The following is a 22,981-nucleotide window of genomic DNA, read 5'->3' as shown; positions in this document are numbered from 1 at the left end:
AAAGAAGAACATCAGCATAACCTATCCTGCACTCGTTTGGATGGCTTTGGCTTTTTTTGTGGTGGTGACTCTGGATACTTCCACTGGAGACTTTGTCGTTTTGATTATGGTTTGAAGTGATGACACCATGACCTATCTCCAGCCACCATCATGCCAGGAATGCATTCCCTTCCCGAGCATAGTGCTGCAGATGGGCAAGGCAATGGGCCCTCGGACATGCTTCCTGGTGTGGTCTGTGGGGCACCCATTGGGCAAACACCTTGTGCATCTGCAGTCATTACTTCATGATGGTGTGAACACTTTTGACACTCAATCTGACCACAGCGGCTATGACTTTCACTGTCACTCGGTGGTCCTGGGTAATGAGTGCATCCAGCAGCTGGACAATGTCTTCGGTAATGCATTGTGGTGCTCCAGACTGTGCATCATTGGTTAACGAGACCCGTCCTTTGCTGAAGCGCTTGTGCCATGCCTTGATCCTTGCAAGGAACATGCAGTATTCACCGTACACTTGTGATATTCATTGATGAATGTCTGTTCCTCCTACTCCTTCTGCTGTCAGAAAATGAAAAACACCTTTTGCTCATATTTTGATGCCTCCATGTCACTGTTTGCAATGCGACTGGCACCATTGGATGATTGATGCATGCTGCTGCTAGCTCTGTATAGTCACGTGACATGCACGTGTGCCATCCAGCAACCGAGCTGAGAAATTCCACGTTCTTGTCTGAACTACACCTTGTTACACAAGCCACGATATTACCCTCCTGTCACCAGTGTGCGCATTCCAGACTCCAGCTCGTTTCTTTTTGAATGCCCTTTATAAGACAACAAGTGTCTGACACAGTTGTTATATTGGTTACTGCTGCTACAATGGCAGATTATCAAGATTTCAGTGAGTTTCAGAGGGGTGTTATAGTCGTTGCATAAGCGATAGGAAACGGCATCTCCGAGGTAGTAATGAAGTGGGGATTTTCCCATATGACCATTTCTCAAGTATACCGTGAATATCAGGAATCTGGCAAAACATCAAATCTCCTACTGCTGTGGCTCAAAAAAGATCCTACAAGAATAGGACCAATAACAGCTGAAGGGAATCGTTCAGTGTGACAGAAGTGCAACCCTTCTGCAAATTGCTGCAGATTTCAATGCTGGGCTATCAACAAATGTCAGCGTGTGAACCATTCAACGAAACATCATTGATATGGGCTTTTGGGGCCAAAGGCCCACTTGTGTACCCTTGATGAATGCTTGCCACAAAACTTTATGTCTTGCGTGGGCCTGTCAACACTGACATTGGACTGTTGATGACTGGAAACATGTTGCATGTTTGGACAAATCTCGTTTAAAATTGTATCGAGTGGATGGATGTTTAAGCGTATGGAGACAACCTCATGAATCCATGGACCCTGCATGTCAGCAGGGGACTGTTCAAGCTGGTGGAGGCTCTGAAATGGTGTGGGGCGTGTGCAGTTTGAGTGATATGGGTCCCCTGATATGTCTAGATAGTACTCTGACTGGTGACAGGTACATAAGCATCCTGTCTGACCCCTGCATCCATTCATATCCATTGTGCATACTGATGGACTTGGGCAATTCCAGCAGGACAATGCAACACCCCACACACCCAGAATGCTACAGAGTGGCTCCAGGAACATTCTTCTGAGTTTAAACACTTCTGCTGTTCACCAAACTCCCCAGACATGAACATATTGAGCATGCCTGGGATGCTTTGCAACATGGTGTTCAGAAAAGATCTTCACCCCCTCGTTCTCTTAATGGATTTATGGACAGCCCTGCAGGATTCATGGTGTCAATTCCCTGCAGCACTACTTCAGACATTAGTCGAGTCCATGCCATGCCATGTTGTGGCACTTCTGTGTGCTCAGGCCCTTTACAATATTAGTCAGGCCTACCAGTTTCTTTGGCTCTTCAGTGTATATTACAACTTGTTCTGCCCTGCTGTCCAACCACAGTTGATACAGTATTGTCTTTTTCTTTTGTAAAACATGAAACATTGATGAAAGTCATTTCTATATCTACATCTATACTCTGCAAGTCACCTTGCGATGTGTGGTAAAGGGTATTTTGTGTACCACCATCACTTACTCTCTCTGCTGTTCCAATCACGAATAGTTTGCAGGAGGAATAAGTTCCAGGAAGCCTCCATGTGGGCTTGAGTCTCTCTAATTTTATTTTGATGGTCATTTTGCAAGATAGACATAGGAGGAAGGAATATATTTGTGACTCTTCTAGGAAAGTACACTCTCAGAACTTTAACAATAAACCACATCATGATGCAGAACACATCTCTTGCAGTGTCTGCTATTGGAGTTGGTTTATCATTTCTGTGATGGTTTTGTGATTAGTAAATGAACCTGTAACAAAATTTATCACTCTTTTTTGTATTTTCTCTATCAGACCTGTCTGATGCGGATCTCATACTGACAAACAATATTCAAGCATTGGTCACACAAGGGGTTTGTAAGTTACATCCTTTGCTGATGGACTACATTTTCTGAGGATTCTTCCACGAATCTCAGTCTGGCATGTGCCTTACTTTTGATTAATTTTATGTGGTTGTCCCATTTCAAATCGCTCCATATGTGTACACCTAAGCATTTTACAGAATTACCTATTTCCAGTGATTGTTGTGTAATCGTACAGTAAATGGACTTTCTAATCATGTATTCGAAATATTTTACATTTATTTACATTGAGGGTCAATTATTACTCCCTACACCAAGCATCGATCATCTGCAGGGCTTCCTGCATTTCGTTCCAGTTTGTTAACATGACAACTTCTCCGTATACAACAGCTTCATCCGTGAAAAGTCCCATGACATTATCTGCCAGGTCATTTATTTATATTATGAAAATAGTGGTCCTGTAACACTCCCCTGGGTCATGCCCGAAGTTACTTTTATGTCTGAAGACTTCTCTCCATTCAGAATGGCATACTATGTTCTGTTTGCTAGAAACTTTTCACATTTTCTTCATCAGGTGGCAATGAAGAACTGTATCAAATGCCTTCTGGAAGTCAAGGAACATTGCATCCCTCAGGGTCTCGTGGATGAACAGAGTGAGCTGGGTTTCACAACATCGTTGTTTTTGGAACCACATTGATTCCTACCGAGGAGATTTTTGACCTCCAAAAATGTCATAATATGCAAACACGCAACTGATATCAGGAATACAGGCCTATAGTTTTGTGTGTCTGTTCAATGACCGTTCTCGAAAATGGCACTGACCTGTATTTTTTTTCTCCAATCATCAGGAATACTTCACTCTTCTAAAGATGTATGGAACACTGCTGCTAGAAGAAGGCTATTTCTTTCACATACTCTACATAGAATTGTACTGGTATTCTGTCAGATCCTGTGACCTTTCCTCCATTGAGCAATTTCAGTTGCTTCTCTACCCCATGGTCACTTATGTCAGTATCAACTATTTTGTAGTTTGTTCTATGATTTAAAATTGACAGTATAGTGTGATCTTCCTCTCTGAAACAGTATTGCAAAAAGACATTTAGTATTTCAGCCTTTTCTCTGTCATCCTCCATTTCACTGCCATTATTGCCACAAAGTGTCTGGACAGGCGACTTTCATCCATTTACTGATTTAACTTGAGACCAAACATTCTTAGGATTTTCTGTTAGTTAATTACATGTTCCATAGATCATTTGAATGATTCTTTGATTGAAATGATGTGGAATGAGTCAATTGACTGGATATGTATGCATGATTAGTGTTAACATTAATGAGCACATTATTATTTTTAATCCTACCTCATGCAACTACACTTAATTTTATTTTATTTTCTTTTATACTAACTGCCAGTTCTTAAGTAGAAATTTATGGAATAGAAGGAGTTGTCCTGGAGGAATGATTTAAATTAGCTCTAATACTTGCTTCACTACCTGTCAGACGTTTTATATTACTGGGCAAATGATCAAAAATTTTTGTTGCTGCATATTGAACTCTTTTTCTGGGCCACTAAATGCTTTAATAATGGGCAATAAAGGTTGTTTTCCCCTCTAGTGTTATAGATGTGTACATCACTGTTCTTCTCAAATTGTGATGAATTATTTACAATGGATTTAATTAGGAAATATGTGTATTGTAATGGCGCAGTTAAAATGCCCAGCTCCTTGAAGAGATACCTACATGACGTCCATGGTTTGAACACTGCCAATTATTCTTACTGCTTGCTTTTGTGCAGTCAGTACTTTCTTTCTAAGTGATGAATTACACCAGAAAATTATTCTGTATGACATTATTGAGTGGAAATATTCAAAATATGTCAGGAGGCTGATATGATTTTTTCCAAGATTAGCAATTATACAAAGAGAAAAAAAAAAATAGCTGAACTTAATTGTTTGAGAAGCACAGTAATATGCTTCTTCTAGTTCAAGATTTTATTAATATTCACATGACTGTTGTTATGACTATTGTACAGAACTGAATGTAGTGTTTTTGCCTTTTTTTCAAAATTTAAGGAGAGTCCATTTTCAGAGAACCACTTGCTGATTCTTTGAAAAATATTATTTACTAACTCTTCTGTTACTTTCTCTCTAATAGGATTTATTGTAACACTAGAATCGTCTGCAAAAAGCACCATGTCAGTAGACAGAATTTTAACTTTAAAATTTGTTGAATGCTTTACACATGGCTCTCCTTATGCTAATTTTGGCTTTGTTTGGATTGTGTTTGTCTGTGAGGCTTTGCCTATGTTTAAATTTGCGGTAAAGCTGTCTTTGCTTTTACAGTAGTTTTTGAACATAGCTGCAAACAATGGCGGATCTTTTCCATCCCTCACAACTTTGCTTAACATATACCTGTCTAAAACATATTGTACAGTGCTCTTGAACTTGTCCATCGTTACTCAGTATTATTAGTGCTGGAGATGAAATTTTATGCTGACCGGTCATATAATCTGAAATCTGTTTCTTGTCTCTCTTGCTAAGTGGGAGGAATTGTTCATCATACATTACTTTATTGTGTCATCTCCTTGGTAATTATTAACCTCTGCTGTAAGTACATAATTTGATAAATATTAAATTCAGTTGTTGTCTCTAGCATACCACTTCACCTGTTTCTAGCTGTACTTGGTGTAATTAGCATTTATGTTATTATTGTGATTAATGGTGCATATGCTACTGATACAAATTAGGAAAAAATGTTAGTTTTCTTATCTTCAGTAATACTGGAGGAAGCATTGTATCTTCTGTAAGATGATGAGACAGAATTGTCACCAGTACTTACCTTTAGGAAGCAAAGTGTCAGTACTGCTGATAGGCATATGTCAAAGTATTTGACACTGTCGTAGCTTTCAGAACTGATTGTTCATCCCTGGGAAAAGATTGATAGGATGAAGAAGGTTAAGAGGAATGGCCAGTCATTCAGACTTTATTAAGAGGACCCTCCTCTTTTGAGAACAAGTAAATACAAATATGAAAGGGGACAGGTACAGAGAGGAGGAGATGGAGAAGATCAAATGTCAAAGATAGTGCCTTAGTAAGCATTTTGCCAGTGTCAGTCCAGAGATGATGAGGGCAGAATGAGAAGTAAAACTGGATTAAGAGGCATGAGAATGAAAAGTATAATCAAGAAGTAGGGAGAAAGAGAAATACGGGTAAGAGGGCTAGGAGAACAAACGAACATGAAAAAGAAAATGAAGAAAATAGTGAGCCATAAAAAATAAAAATATAATGAAAAATATTCTCTAGAAAACAAATGAAGATAATATTATGAAATATGTATGTACAAGTGGTGCTTGTTAATTACAACACATTTATGAGAGAAGTAATGACTTAGGCTTTTTATGAAAGGTAAGGCAATGATACTGACATACAGAATTATGTAACCTTTGTTCAGTATATGAAGAAATTCAGTTAAAACATTCAAAAATAACTTGCAAAAGGGTAAAGGAATAAACTCTGCAGGACTATGCAAAAGTGGCCAAACTATATGAACTTGGGTATCAGTTGCTGTATGGCCCAGTAGACTCACCATGTTTCACTATTATTTACATTTTATAATTTCATATGTTTGACTGGGGATCAGAAATTGGGGATTGAATTGCTTTTGTTGAAGAGTATTTTATAGGATCTTGCAGTGATCCCTTTTCCTACAAGAACAAAAAATGACATTTACACTATAATATGTGCATCAGTGAAAAGAGATTACATTTAAAAACAGTTTTCCACTGTTTTATGGTAGGTCTTCCCCTTATTTACTGAATGTTTTTCATGTAGTCTAATTATTGAGAACTAAAAGTTTGAAAAGAGAGTTAATGATTAACTTTAATTATTTTGATTGTGGTTGTATTGATATGTGCTCTATGACTCGTAAATGGATAACTGCTATCTTTAGATGGTGTCACTTTTGTCTAGGCTTGAGAAATATGTGAATTTACTGTATGAAACAACTAACTCATAAGTAATGAACTGAATTCATCTTTAAGGGACACAGTATTGCTAATAATGACACTAGTTTATTTGCTTCTTATCACAAATATTTTTCTACTCTAGGTGCCTGCTGGCAGTGGTTCTGAACACAGGAGCAATTCTGCTGTTTGGCCCACGTACTTGGAAATGGTTGGTAGTGTGCAACTTGTCAGAAATTTGGTTAAAGCATTGCAGAGAGCTTTGGGAAGAAATGGAGCCAGCTGAGACAGTTGCAGAACAATATGAGCAGCTTAAGAGGAGGACAGCATCCTTAAAAATGAATAGTAAGTACTCCAGATTTCATTTTGAAAATCAGTATCAAAGAAAAAGAAAATGAGTGATTCTTTTATGGTTCTGTATGTTGAGCCACAGAACATGCTACGTTTTTGCAGAAACCAACTGGAATAAAAGTAACTGCAATATACTTTTTGTTTTTGACTTTGACTTCATTTAACTGGAAGAATGGAGAAGGTTAAAATTAAGAGTACAGATAGCCTACAAAAATCAGCACAGTCCTCTAACAGGGGAGGTATCAAGAATGGTGTCCCACAGGGTTCAATCTTGGACCCCTTATTGTTCTTAATATATGTTCTTACACTATATTAATGACTTACCACTCTATATTCTTGAATGTGCACAGATACTCCTTTTTTCTGACGATACAAGTATAGCAATGACAAGTATAGTAATCAAACAGGAATAAGCTGAGTAAGTTGTAAATAATGTCTTTCAGAATGTTAAGTGGTTCTCTGCAAATGGACTCTCACTAAATTTTGAGAAAGCACAGTACATACAATTCTGTAGAGTAAATGGCTTAACACCATTGATAAACATAGAGTTAGAACAAACTGTTGCCAAAGCAGAATATTCCAAATTTGTGGGTGTGTGCATTGAAAATAAATTGAATCGGAAGAAACACATTTATGATCTGCTGAAATGGTTAGGTTCAGCTATGTATGCTTTTAGGGTTATTGCAAATTTTGGTGATAAACATATCAGTAAATTAGCCTACTATGCCTATTTTCACTCACTGCTTTCATATGGGATCATATTTTGGGGTAATTCGTCATTAAGAGAAAAAGTATACATCACGCTTTAGCATGTAATCAGAATAATAGCTGGAGCCCACCGAAGATCACCATGCAGACATTTATTTAAGGAACTCAGGATATTCACAGTACTTTTGCAATACATATATTTGCTTATGAAATTTACCATTAAGAACCCATCCCAATTAAAAAATAATACCGAAGTGCATAGCTCCAAAAGTAGAAGAAAGGACGGCCTTCACTATTCTGGATTAAATGTGACTGTGGCTCTCAAAGGGGGTGAATAATGCTGCCACAAAAATCTTTGCTCAGTTGCCAAAAAGCATTAAAAGTCACACAGATAGCCAACCAACATTTAAAAACAAATTAAAAGAATATCTGGATGACAACTCCTTCTACTCAACAGAAGAATTTTGTAAGGAAAACATAAATTAAACTGACACGTTCCACCTCTGAAAATGTGATAAATTTGTAACAGTTCTAGTTGTTGCATAGTGTGACAGCTAGGAAAACCTGTGTTAATATAACTTGGTAATACTCTTATCCAGTTTGTCTCAACCCTAGCCTTTTGCATTTAGATGGTAACCCCAAATCAACGCTATCTCTATTTGTGTGTGATGTATGAAATACAATTTAACGAAGTTCTGCAACGTTCATGGTATGTGCAGGCGATTTAAATGCACTGGCACAAATGGCCGACAGGTTAACTGAAATGTATCCCACATCAAGTGTCTCAACATTAACACTGCAACAAGAAAGTTCGCCCACAGTGACGCTAGTCTCCCTACAATCACAACTGGCAGAGTTGACCACCTAGAGGTACGCACAGTCACAGGCGACACACCATATATACAATTACTGAAAGGATACCCCGAGATCACACAGCAATTGCCTACTCTCCCACCAGTCAAGCATACAACCGTCCACCACATTTTGACCACGCCAGGGCCGCCAACTCATGCTCGGCCTAGACGTTTAACGGCCGAAAAGCTAAAAGTGGTAAAGCAGGAATTTCGCAGCATGCTGTCACAAGGTATCTGCAGAGTTTCTAGTAGCAGTTGGGCATCCCCAATTCACATCGTGCCTAAAAAGAAGAATGGATGGCACCCCTGTGGTGACTATCGCCAACTCAACGCCTTACGCAATGATACTGTGCGTAAACCACTGCAGCCACTATATGACGGACCATATCTGGTAGTCAGTAGGGATACCAATACTTGCCGCATAATGATTAACGGTACACCCACCACAGTTGCAGTGGACCGTATCAACCCTGCATTTCTACGTAACAGACACCACAGCTACCACTGAACACAAACCAGAGAAGACAGGAGAAGCTACAAGATGTGTTCCTGTACCCCATGAACACCACAACGCTCAGCGAACACCAGTCACTACAACACCAAGACCGACGTCGAGGACTACTACACCACTCCCTGACACAAGCACTGGCACATGTGACGCACCACCCGGTTTCAAGAAAGAAGTAGTTACAAGAGCTGGACGGCGTGTGAAATTTAATCTGCGGTATCATTAGCATTAAAGGGGGGAGTCATGTAGTGGCCTATTTCTGACAATCGATCCCTACAAGTGTACAGTGCTTCATAAACATTCAGTGAAGTGTTAATTTACATGCAGTGATATAGTTATTCTTTGACTTAGCTTTAGTTAGTTATTCCATGCCGTTCATGTCTACACAATTCATTCATGTGTGTAGTGTTCAGTTATTGCTAAATGTATGTGGGAATAAAGGAATTGTTTTCTCCAACACCCACACACTCAAAGTGCATTGTAATCAAAATTGTTTCAAAATTTTCAGGCGTACAAAAATGTATTATTTCAGTTTCTTTCTCCAATACATTAATTACTAGTCAGGTCTGTATAAAAATAAAAATTAGTTGACATCATTGAACATTTATTAGTGACTAGAAATATAACTTAGTAATATTTTCACAATTAAGTAAATAAAATAAACCTGGGATACAATTTCCACATTTTTGTAAGATTTTCAATTGTTTTTCTGTTCACACACAATGTTTTCAGCCATTTCTAAAGCCCATTTTTTTCTAGAACAAACCAGCATCTTTCCTTTATAAAAATTTTGTGACCCCATCTCTTTTCTGCATACAGTTTAAAATTTCTCTTCCGAGATTAATTCTGTCTGGTTCAGCTGCTACTCTCTGCTGGCAATTATTATTACCTTCTTGCCTGCACTATTTCTTTGCACTGTTCATAGAGCATGCCTGCATCATCAAATAATAGTGTCTTTTGACAATCCATTCCCATGCAGCTACTTATCAAAGAAATAAAAAGAGTATGTTTAGAGTCTTTTGTGTAAAATTTTAGGATATTCATTCAGAACTCAATCCTGTTATATTACAAGATGTGCAGGAGGAAAGAAAAAAGGAAAAAAAGAATGTTATGTCAGTACAGAGTAGGCCCTGACAACCTTAATGTGGATTGAGAAATCAAAATAAAAAAAATAACAAGTAAGTGAAGAGATGGTTGAAGGTTCCAATTCAGCAAATCCATATCAAAAGAAATGTTGATTCACAGTGTAATAAACTGTTAAAAGAGCACAATGCATACTTTACAAAACTGAGCTACATTTGTAAGATTACTGATGCATTACTTGAAATGAGCCAATCATATTGAAAAGGGAATATGTTGCACAAAAATTATTATAATTATTGAGGTAAAAATGCTGACTAGGCATCTGATTAGCAAAATAATAAGTCACGTCAAGGAGACGTCACTGTGATTTTAGGAATAACTAAATGAAATAAATTCTTAAAGGAGGTCAAAGTACGAGGGTTGGAACTTAAATAGTGGAAACTATTTATTCACAACCAATACAAAAGAGTTACATGTTTGCACCTGTTACTGCCCTTCAAAGTAGTCACCAGCGTTGTGTAGAACCCATTGCCAGTGATGTGGAAGATGTAGTATACCATTAGCAGAGCCTGTTCTGTTGATGGTGTGAATGGAGCGGTCTACTGCCTGTCGAATCTCTGGAACAGTTCTGAAGCGAATGCCATGAAGTGGTTCCTTCATCTGCGGAATAAAATCAAAGTCACAAGGACTTAAGGCCGGGGAGTGTGGTGGATGGTACAGTACTTCCCAGTCCCATCGACTGAACAGAGTAGCCACAGCTTGTGCTATATGCGTCCGCGCGTTGTCATGCAAAATGATGGATGGGTTGTGCAGAAAGTGTTGCCGCTTCTTTCACAAAGCTGGTTGCAGGTGGTGCTCCAAAAATGAACAGTAATACTGTGCATTGATGGTCTGCCGTGGAGGAACGTAATGCCTTAGGATAACACCATCACAGTCATACACGAGAATCGCCATAACTTGCATTGACGGTCTGCCGTGGAGGAACGTAATGCCTTAGGATAACACCATCACAGTCATACACGAGAATCGCCATAACTTTCACCATACTGGGGCTCTGATGCACTTTTGACTTTTGCGGCAATGCGTAATGATGCCATTCGTTGGACTGGCGTTTCAGTTTTGGCTTTGTGGCATTCACTTCAGAACTGTTCCAGAGATTCGATAGGCAGTAGACCACTCCATTCGCATCATCAACAGAACAGGCTCTGCTAACAGTATACTCCACCTTCCACATCCATGGCAACGGGTTCTACACAATGCTGGTGACTACTCTGAAGGACAGTAACAGGTGCAACATGTAAATCTTTTGTATCGGTTGTGAATAAATAGTTTCCACTATTTTAGTTCCAACCCTCGTATATAGCATACACTTGAAGCATACACTTGTCCACGACCAGTCATCTGATATACAAGCATTTCTGACACAAACTGTAAAGTAAACATTGTTGCATATTGATTAATGATTGATGAGACAGTAGTTGAGACACTGATGGGTAGACACATTGGAGAGACCTTGGCAGTGATCTGGCTTAAATATGAATCACATACCAGAGAAAGAATTGTGGAACATAGTGCCCCACAGACATTCCAGTGGTTGAGAGGGCATAATAAAACTGTTCTGGGAGAGGTTGGAAGATTTTTAAGAAGAGTATTCATGCTGAATCCCAGCTTGAGGTAACCATAGCTATACTAACAAGCTGGGTGACATGTTTGAGATTAGGTTTCTTGAAATTATGTGGTGATTCATCAAATCTTGTGACGGTCGAAATGACTAGTTCGGTAAGAGTAACAAATGAAATCAGTTGTAAAAATTGTCATTTATGTATTGGGGAAGCTATATTTGAACAAATTTTATATGTGGAGGGGTAGTAACTGTCAAAAAGAAAATTAGTTCCCTAGCAGTGAATTCTACTTGCAGTCTTCTTTGCAGACAGCTATCATTGTGTTATAATAACTAAATTTGAGCATTAAGAGCTAGAAACTATGACGTGTGGAATCTTTGGCTCATTTCTTTAGATGCTACAATTTCTAAGTGCAACACTATACAATGGTACCTTCTTTCACCAAATTCACTTTGAAATTCCATCTGATATTCTGGAAATGATTATGTTTGGCAAGTGAAGGACACACACTGCTTGGTGAGTTATTATTACACCATAAATATTGAACTCGTAGTTGCTCATATCCAGTACAGAGAGAAATGTTAAGTTGCATTACTCATATACCACAACACTAATTTTTGTATACTATGCTTTGTGGTCTTCACTGAGGGAACTGCCATACTCCATTCTAGGAATTTTGAATCCAGTGGTGAAATATTGTTTTAGTAAATGAACTGGTCATCCGAATTTTGATCTCAAGTGTGGTATACTCTGGTAAGCTCCTTAAGATTTGTATGTTATTAGCAAGGAAATCAGCTCTGGAATATTTAAATTCTTCTTTGTCAGCCATTCATATTACAATGGAAATATAGTTAATTACTAATGAAGTATTATTTAATTATTTTTTGCAGGTGAAATAATTGTATGAATAAAGCAGCAGATCACAAGTAGTGTGAACAATGAATATCTATCTGCCTCTACCTCAGCAAATATACACAAACTGTTCCTATATATTGGTCTGAGTCAGTTATATACCTCTTATTAAAGAACTGATCTCTTTTTTTTTCTTTTTCTGTTTGTTTGTTGTGTTTCCTTTTCTGTAGACTAATAGTCATTATCTATCACCACAATTTGTAGTGATTACCTGGGGCCAGTTGAAACAAGACTCATGCAGATTTGCTGTAACTCATACTGATGCAAGTATATCAGTATGGGAAATAGCAGTGATGAATGAGGCACAGTGGGATGCAGCAAGTGTTCAGTTAATTAGAGTTGTGGACACAAAGATGAGCCTCCCATCTGCACTACTCTGTCTGTCCATTGGTAAGTTTCATTTGATTCATAACTATGAGTCCACAGATGAGTTTGTTGAGAAAATGTCCAAGTTAATTTCTGGAATGTATTTTCACTAGAATATGAAGAAAATCCACAAATGGAATACAAGGTCTGTTAAAAAAATTCCAGAATATTCGTAATTTGGCATGAACTGTGTGTTGGAGCGAAAAGTGGTTAGCATCCCTGCACACATTTGTGTTTAATGTGTACCTGCTGGAAGTTTCATTGTTCTGATGTATATCTGTTAGTTATTGTTCAGTACTGTATTGAGTAGAATGTTGTGTCACACAGTTTGCGAATTTTGAGATGGCAGAGTTAGAGGAGCAGTGTGTCTTCTTTAAATTTTGTGTGAAACTTGATAAAACCTTTACAGAGACACACCAAATGATGCAGGAAGCATACGGTGATGGGTGCTTAAGCCATGCTTCGCGTTACAAATGGTTCACATTCAGACAGAAGTTAAAGATGACCCCTTTCAGGATGCCTTTTGCAGTCTACTGACAATCTTCATGTCAGGAGCATCAACAAAATTTTGCACATCAATTGAAGACTGACTGTCCAAGAGATTGCAGGAGAATGTAACATTTCAGTTGGATCATATAATGAAATCCTGACACAGCATCTTGGAATTCATCACGTTGTTGTCAAGTTCATCCTATGCTCATGAATTAAGACCATAAAGACATGTTCAGATGTGGGTCTATGGTTATGATGTTGAGACCAAGGCTCAATCTCCACAATGGGTCAGGAAAGGTTCTCCAAGACCAAAAAAAGCTGGTCAGGTCAGGTCAAATGTCAAAGCCTTGCTGATAGTTTTCTTTGACTTTGAAGGATTGGTTCATCATGAATTCAGGGCACAGGGACAAACTGTTAATCAATGGCATTATCGGGAAATGTAGCGATGCCTGCAAGAAAATGTGGGAAGAAAATGGCCTGATGAGACAATTTGCCACTCTTGCATCACGGTAACACACCTGCACATTCATCCCTGTTTGTTTGTGACTATTGCATAAAAAACAAAATCACTGTGCTGCCTCATCCCCCATACTCTCCAGACCTGGCCCCTGCAGACTTTTTTTTATTTTCAAAGTTGAAAACCCCATTGAAAGAATGAAGATTTGCAACTATAGATGAAATAAAAGAAAATTTACAGATGGTGCTTTGCGGAATCCACCAAGAGCCATACCAAGACTGTTTCCGGAAGTGGAAACAGCATTGGGAGTGGTGTATCAGTTGTGGAGGAGAGTATTTTGAAGGGGACCATGCACAATACATAAAAGGGAGTTGTAGAAAAATTTTGTGGATGAAGTTCTGGATTTTTTTTTTTTTTTTTTTTTTTTTTTTTTTTGACAGATCTTGTATATAATTTGTGTTGCAATGGCTTCCCATTTAATCATACAATCTCTCTAGGAAATTTGTCAATTATTTATTTGTCTGTGATTTGTTTATTGTATTGCAATTGAATGGGATATAAAAAGAGGCCTTCAGACCATGTTGATGACTTTATTAATGTTAGAAAGCTGTTTTTCAGTAATGAGCAGAAAGTATTCACAGCATTTGTCACTCCTGATTCTTTAACACTACACTTTGCCACTGTGCAAGAGAATTAAATTATGATTCTGTAGGATGCAGTGATGGCATATTTTAAGCCCTCTCTGATGATATGTTACCCATCAATACTCCTGGTCTTCAATTCACAGGCACTGTAGTTGGTGATTTGGATGGTCACATTTCAGTCCTGCCAGACGTTTTTAAAGATGTACCAGCAGAAACTGCAATGCCTTATGTACTATGGGATGAAGAAGACCACATTAAGGTTAATGCCATAAGCTCACTTCCACAGTCATCAGAATGTGAATCCACTGGCAAGTGGATCATACTTGCAGTGAAAAAAACATTTATGATTGTCTTTGTATTGAATAAGAATGGCCAAAAGGTCTCTGAATATCTTCACCGAGTGGGTGGCCTTGCAATTTCTGGTAAGTGTTAATAATTTTTTCCACATTATATATGAGCTAATGAATTTATGAACAATAAACAAATACATTTTTTTTATTATTTACATTTTATGGCCTTCATTGGACCACTCTAGCTAACTTTATACAAAGAATTTTTCAGTTTCCTGTCAGGCCAGTACTTCTTCATTCTCTCAGATCTCATCCTTCTTTCTTCATCAAAAATCACCCTTTCTATTGTCTGTTTGTTGATTCTTGTTTGCAGTCTGGTTTGTTTGTCTGTGAGTTTCCTGATTTTGTCAGTTTTGTTTCTTAGGTCTTCCAAATACATTTATTTAACATATTTTCTATTTTTTAGAGTAACTCCTACTCTGCAGTTAATTGACATGCACACTCTACTTACAACTTTCTTCAATAGTAGTCCCTGCATGTTATTCATTTCTAGCATAAACTTGTTTTTTAATGTGAGAGGGAAGACAAACACACATCATTTAGAAGGGACATGTATCACTGGCCAAGCACATAAAAATGTGCTAATTATTGTAGCTCAGCTGTAAAGCTGACATAGAGATGTATAGAGAGAATAAAGAAAATAGCAAAAATGAGGTTAGAATACACAGTGTGAGAAGAGCTAGAAGTAGTATTGTGGTGTGAAAACAACTGTAATGAAAACTATTATTGTAGTATATCATTCAGAGCAAAGGAGAAGGGCTATGGTGCAAAGTAACAGACGTGGTCTAATTATAGTTTTATATATCCTTATTTTTGGTTCCTCTTGAAAGAAATTTGAATGAGAGTAATTTGTTGCATTAATATAATGCTCTGGATGTTGCTTTGGTTCTCACTTCTATTTCTTATTTCTCATAATTTCTGTTGTTTAACACAACCCTCAGATATGTAAACTCTTCTGATTCTTCAAACACGTTGTCATCAATCTGCATGGCTTCCCACCTGTCTGCCTTGTAGTTTCTTTCTGCCCTCATGAATTTGGATTTTTTTCTTTTATCTCTAATAAAACTTCCTTTGCTTTTTGAAATAGCTTTCTACCCAGTATTTTCAGGTCACCTAGATTTTCAGTGATTAATACTTCATCATCTGCAGAGGCCAGTACTTTCATTTTTATTCCTATGTTAATTCCCTCTTCTGGTTCACATGTTGCATCGAGTGCTTCTTATATTCCATGGAGCATTCACCATCCATTTTCATTATCCCTTCCAAGCCTACCAGTGTAACTTCTACAAGATTTGTAACCTTCCTTGGTATTCCATACTTCTCCACTTCCACAAGTTTACTCTATTTTTTGCTGTCAAAGGCTTTTTTAGATATCAACTAATAATATTGCCATTGTGTTGTTGGATTCTCAGTATTTATATATATGTAAAAACAAAGATGATGTGACTTACCAAATGAAAGGGCTGGCAGGTCGACAGACACACGACACGTTTGTGTGTCTGTCGACCTGCCAGCCCTTTCATTTGGTAAGTCACATCATCTTTGTTTTTAGGTATATTTTTCCTTCATGGAATGTTTCCTTCTATTATAACCATATTTATATATATGGCTTCTTTTAGTACAAATTTCTGTTCAGATGTGGTTCGACTCTTCATAAATCCCACTTGTTTCTCGCCTGTTACCTCCTGTAAATATGGATCTAACTTTTTCTGGAGAATATTGGAGAACACTTTTGTATGCTGTGTGAATTAATGAGATACCCCTATATTTCCTGAATTCTTGTTTATTGTCTTTTCATGGACTGATACTGTGTTCATTTCTTTCCACTCACCTGCTATTCTTTCTCGTTTAAAATGTTACTCTCCCAGGAGCTTTGTTGTCTTTTGGTATTTTGATTGCATCAGTAGTCTCTTTCATTGTTGACAGTGCAACTAAAGGCTCTACATGCTAATTTTTATGTTGTTCCTCCATGTCTACACTTCCATTTTTGATATTTAAAAGCTGTTTAACATATTTCTTCAAAATTTCCAAATCTTTCATTTTTAATACATTTATTGTCATATTTATATTTAATGCCATACATCCATGGTATATGTCCTTTTCTGAAGAAGCTAATTGACCTCTAAAAATCTCTCGCATTCCCTTCAGTATCATCCTTTTCTGTTCTTTGAATTAAACTCTCCACATCTTCTTCCTTTTCTTCTGGGAAGAGTTTTGGTTCCTGTATTACCAGTTTTATATGATTCCCTGCTTTCAGTGGAATCTTCCTGTAGGTGATGCTACTTTGCTTCTCTTCTTTCTTTCACTTTTTTCCTCACATTCTTCTGAGAAGTCAGAATGGCATAATGACAATATTATGAAAAGGGTAGTTGCTACTCACCACGTAGCAGAGATGCTGAGTAGCAGACAGGCACAACAAAAAGACTTTCAAACAAAGATTTATATTCATCAGAATAGAAAACACACACACACACACACACACACACACACACACACACACACACACACACACACACACAAATAATGCAACTCACACACATCTGACAACAGTCTGCCTTGGCAGCCAGAGATGGTGGTTATGTGTGCATAAGCTGTGTTTGCACATGTGTGTGTGTGTGTGTGTGCGTGTGCGTGTGCGTGTGTGTGTGTGTGTGTGTGTGCGTGTGCGTGTGTGTGTGTGTGTGTGTGTGTTTTTTTTTTTTTGTCTATTCTGATGAATATAAATCTTTGTTTGAAAGTCTTTTTGTTGTGCCTATCTGCTACTCAGCATCTCTGCTACATGGTGAGTAGCAACTATCCTTTTCATAATATTGTCATTCTTCTTAGAACCTTACATTTTTCTTCCTTTACTTTTTTCTAGACATTTCTACTGCTGCCTATTTTGTTATTTTGTTTTTATCATTTTCCACTGGCCATAAATATTGAGGTCGTCTTTCACTGAAGCTTAAGACAAATTCCTATGTCATGTCATTGTCTTTCAATTTGTCTATATCAGTACTCCATTCTTTTATGCTGTTTTCTCCCCTTGGCTTTACCACAGCTGTTTGTTATCATACCTCTTTCATGATCAAGTATTAGTCTATTTGTACTTTGACTCCTCTCGTGGTTTTCATATTTTATGCCTTTGGTCAACCAGGACATGGTCTGTGTGATTTTATATTCTACCATCTGGTGCTATCCAAGTTGCCTTGTGAAAATCCTTCTGAGGAAAGAGCATTCTCATACTCCGTAGGTTACCTGCCCTTGCACAGCTAAGTAGTCTCACCCTACCCATTATGTACCACTGACAGTGTCATATAACAAATTTAAAAATATCGCACATTTATAAAACTCTCTTGTATAATGCCGTTCAGTGTAGTGAAGTATCACAGCTAAAATACAGCATGGTACAGTTTCATTTAGGAACTGTTGGATTTAGGAAATCTGTTAGATCTCTGAGGGCATATTGTTCAGAGAACCGTTAAGAACTAATATTACAGTATATTTATTGCTTGCTTTGAATTTGATATTGCTAGAGTAATAGCTACTTCAAGAGAAAAGATAATTCTTAATACTAGACTGCCAGTTTTGATTACCAGTGACATGAGATTGCTTGCAGTGAAGAACAAAATGGTCCACCAACAAAAATGATAAACTAATTGATGGGAAGCATTTCTGTGACTATTAGGGAACAACTATCATTGACATTGATGACATTTGCATTCTAGTTTCCAGAGAGTCTGTGATTGTTTCCTATATGTAGTGTTAGCCTCAGATATTGGAAAGAATGTGGGTCCAGATCATACTAACAGAAGAGCACAAGAAGCTGTACCAGACTCTTGCATTTGATGTATTGACCATTACATTCCCAAGGATCATTAATTTTGCAGTTTGGTCATCACAAGACAGATGCTATTTTTAAAACCAAGTACCTTATTGTTAGATGAAGGCACTTAGATATCTGAAAATCATGAGGGAAACTTTTTGTAACACCAAAGACCATGTACGTAGTGTGTTAGAGCAAATGGGACTTGCTAGACTCTATTATGCTCCAAACTGTAAATTTTTCTTTTATCATTCTACAAGAAATGTCTCACTGTAAATACTGTGGGATACTTACCCTAACTTCCCTCTTATTACTGCTATTCTGAAATAATTGAATTAATGATGCTTACTGTTAGAACTTCAAGTTTAACACATATATTTCTGAACGACACAACAACACACATAAGTCACAGAGTACGTTGACAAGTAAGACGTGTTCACGTTAGCATTCAAATGAGCACTGAGTCCCAGTCTAGCGGCCACTGCTCGGCTGGCTGCTTAGGTGGCGCAGCTGCTGCATGGCTGGCAGACAGCACCGCATGTAGAGGACGCGTGTAATTGCGCGGCGGCACTTTGAATGATCGGCGAGTCACAACACTTTTCCCCCCTTTGAAATTGTTGCACTGGTCTTGATGGAGGTATCCTGGAGATGGCTAACGTCCATGGGCGTTGTTTGACTCACCGTAAAGTCTTGAGGAGGAGACTTCCCGTATGGACGGAAGTGTCCCCAATAATAACAGGTCGAGATGACAGGAGACGTAGGGGTCGAATCTGCTGGGGCCCCATGCACCAATCTGCCCATTGCGGCAAGTCCAGTTGATATGACAGGAGACATGGGCGATTAGGTGTCGAATCTGCTGGGGCCCCATGCACCAATCTGCCCATTGCAGCAAGTCCAGTTGATATGACAGGAGACATGGGTGATGTGTCGGCGTCCGTTGGAGGAGGAGGCGAGTAGATTTGCTCTGACAGAGGATAGTCCTCCGGTTCCTGCATGGGCACGTCTCCTGGTGGCGTCCGTTCTGGTGCTGGCATCGCGATGACGGTGAGAGGGCTGCGTTGTGAGTATTGAGAGATGCCAAGATCCCGAGCGTCAGGTAGAGCCAAAGGTGGTGTGGCGGCATTCAGAACAGGCGTTGCTGGCACCCGAGGCCAAAGCTGGTCCGAATGACGCAATGCAACACCCGTATCCGTCTGGATTTCATACAGGCGTCTGCCACGGTGTCTTAAGATGCGGCCCGGGCTCCATTTTGGCCGCCTGCCATATCCACGTACCCAGACGAGGTCGTTAGCGGTGAACTGGCCAAGTGAAGGCACCTGCGGCCGTGAGGTGGGAGGCCGCAGAAGATGAAGTAGTGTACGGGGCTGTCGGCCATGTAAGAGCTCAGCCGGGCTGTGGTCGCCCATGGGGGTGAAACGGTAAGATGCCAGAAACTGGAGAAGCGCATCATCAGCAGCAGAAGAAGTCAGAAGTTTCCGCATCTGAGCCTTAAATGTGCAGACCAGCCATTCAGCCTCACCGTTGGATTGTGGATGGAATGGCAGGGCCGTGACATGCGTAACGCCGTGACGAGCACAAAAATCCGTAAATTCGGAAGAGGCAAATTGCGGACCATTATCAGTAATAAGAGTAGAGGGGAGGCCTTCCAAAGAAAAAATGCGGGCGAGAGCACTGGTGGTTGCCGCAGTGGTAGGTGAAGTGCAACGGACAATGGAAGGGAAGTTAGAGTAGGCGTCAATTACGAGGAGCCAATAAGTACCTAAAAAGGGTCCCGCAAAGTCAGCATGAATGCGCTCCCAGGGCTTCTCAGGCGAAGGCCACGGTGACAAAGATGACTTCGGAGCAGTGGCCTGTGACGCACAAGGGCCGCAGGCAGCAACCATGTGTGCGATGTCAGAGTCGATGCCAGGCCAGTACACATGACGGCGCGCAGAGTTTTTTGTGCGAGACACACCCCAGTGCCCTTGGTGAAGGAGGCACAAGACCGAAGCACACAAAGATGCAGGTACCACAACATGCGGCGAAGCATTGTCAGTGGAGAGGAGGATAACACCATCCCTAGCCGTGAGGCGGTAGCGCAAAGCGTAGTAGTTCTGCAACGGATCAGAAGTCTTAGCGGACGGGCAATCTGGCCAACCCTTCTGAATACAGCGTAAAACCCGGGAGAGGGTAGGGTCAGAACCCGTAGCAGCCGCCAGCCTGTCCCCAGTGATGGGGAACCTGTCCACAACCTGCTGCTTGGCAACATCCAGGTGGAAAAACAAAAGTTCATCCCTATCGAATGCCTGATCAGGACCCATGGGAAGGCGAGACAGAGCATCAGCATTCGCATGTTGAGCCGTTGGCCGGAAATGAATCTCATAATTGAAACGGGACAAGTAAAGAGCCCAACACTGGAGGCGGTGTGCAGCCTTGTCAGGAAGTGACGTTGATGGATGAAACAAGGAAACAAGTGGTTTGTGATCCGTAACAAGATGAAATTTTGAGCCATAGAGAAAAACACCAAACTTATGAAGAGCATAAATGATGGCCAAAGCTTCATTCTCAATTTGAGAACACTTTTTTTGGGCATCCGTGAGCGTTTTGGAGGCATAAGCAATGGGTTGTTCCGAACCGTCAGAAATATGGTGCGCAAGGACTGCACCGACCCCGTATTGAGAGGCATCTGTGGCAAGAACAAGATGTTGGCCAGGTCGATAAGTAGCCAGGCACGGGGCCTGTTTCAGCATAGTCTTCAATTTCTGGAAAGCCGCTTCACATGACGCGGACCAGTGAAAAGCCACGTTTTTATGCAACAGGCGATGCAACAGCTGAGCCACCGAAGCCGCAGATGGTAAAAACTTGTGATAATATGCTATTTTCCCCAAGAAGGCCTGCAGTTCCTTAACAGATGTAGGGCGAGGAAGGGCATCGATAGCAGCGACAGTTTGTTGAAGCAGACGAATACCATCCCGAGAGAGTTGAAACCCCAAGTACGTGATAGATGCCTGAAAAAATTGTGATTTCTGAAGATTACACTTAAGACCGGCAGTCTGTAAGACAGTAAAAAGTGTGCGGAGATTTTGAAGATGTTCTTCAGTGGTGGAGCCAGTGACAACAATGTCGTCCATGTAATTGATACACCCCAGGACAGGGAGCAATAATTGTTCCAAGAATCGCTGAAAGAGAGCAGGGGCACTAGCAACCCCGAACGGCAAGCGTTGGTATTGATAGAGGCCGAAAGGCGTGTTAAGGACCAAAAACTGCCGGGAAGCAGCGACTAGAGGAAGTTGATGATAAGCTTCTTACACGTCAATTTTAGAAAAATACTGGCCTCCAGCAAGTTTAGTGAACAGTTCTTCATGATGGGGCTTAGGGTAAGTGTCGATGAGGCATTGAGCATTTACAGTGGCTTTGAAATCGCCACAGAGACGAATATCACCATTTGGCTTAGCAACTACGACGACAGGAGGGGGACCACTCACTGGAAGTGACAGGAAGCAAGACCCCTGAAGCAGTGAGACGATCCAACTCCCATTTTACCCGATCATGAAGGGCCACAGGAATGGGCCGAGCCCGAAAAAACTTAGGCCGAGCAGTGGGTTTGAGCGTGATATGAGCTTCAAGGTCGTTTGCACGGCCTAACCCAGGCGAAAAAGGGACGCAAATGTCGTCGACAAGGAATCCAGTTGAGCATAAGGAATAGCATCAGAGACAATATTGAGAGAGTCATCTATGGAGAACCCAAAAACGCGAAAGGCATCGAAACCAAAAAGATTTTCTACGTTGCTCTGGTCGACCACAAATATGGGAACAGTGCGAACGACAGATTTGTAAGATACCTCAGCATTAAACTGTCTTCTGTTTATTGTACGTCCGTAATTGCCGAGTGACAGGGGACAGGAGTGGAGAACCCAGCTGAAGATACATCTGAGAATTAATTATAGTGGCAGCAGAACCGGTATCCACTTGCACGCGAACATCTCAACCAAGGATTTGGACAGTGAGGAATAACTTCCCTGAAAGGGAAGAAGTGCAATTGACAGACAACACAGAATCAGAATCAGCGTCATGTTCATGAACATCATGTATGCGGTCAGATTTGCAAACGGAAGACACATGACCTTTCTTTTTGCAATTGTGACACACAGCCCAACGTTGGGGACAATCCTCGCATGAATGTTTCGTAAAACACCGCGAACATGAAGGAAGTTGCCGGGGGTTTTGCTGCAGTTTCTTAGCAGGTTGTTTACGGCTAGGCCAAGGCTGCACGTGCGAGCGCACTGCGGCCACATTGGCCGGCGGGGATGCGCCGCACATGTCGTCAACAGCGCACAGAGGTTGTATTTCCCCGACATCACCCCACGCCTCGATTTGCGCCCCAGCAGTGCGAGAAATTTCAAAAGACTGCGCAATGGAGAGAACTTCATCTAGAGTCGGATTCGCCAACTGAAGGGCACATT

General features: G+C 40.1%; 1 protein-coding gene across 1 annotated transcript in view; it reads left to right on the top strand.

Annotated features, from left to right (window-relative positions):
* LOC126177095 (T-cell immunomodulatory protein) overlaps window positions 1–22,981 on the top strand; it is a 425,282-nt gene that overhangs the window by 344,636 nt on the left and 57,665 nt on the right. The window contains exons 5-7 of the mRNA XM_049924349.1: window positions 6,533–6,732; window positions 12,630–12,815; window positions 14,528–14,806. Of these exons, the coding sequence (XP_049780306.1) occupies window positions 6,533–6,732; window positions 12,630–12,815; window positions 14,528–14,806 (665 nt within the window). The remainder of the gene's footprint in view (window positions 1–6,532; window positions 6,733–12,629; window positions 12,816–14,527; window positions 14,807–22,981) is intronic.

Source organism: Schistocerca cancellata, chromosome 3, assembly GCF_023864275.1.
Source record: "Schistocerca cancellata isolate TAMUIC-IGC-003103 chromosome 3, iqSchCanc2.1, whole genome shotgun sequence".
In the NCBI taxonomy this organism is placed as follows: domain Eukaryota; kingdom Metazoa; phylum Arthropoda; class Insecta; order Orthoptera; family Acrididae; genus Schistocerca; species Schistocerca cancellata.
Note: the sequence above shows the minus strand (reverse complement) of the source record. Positions and strands in the feature narration are given on the sequence as shown.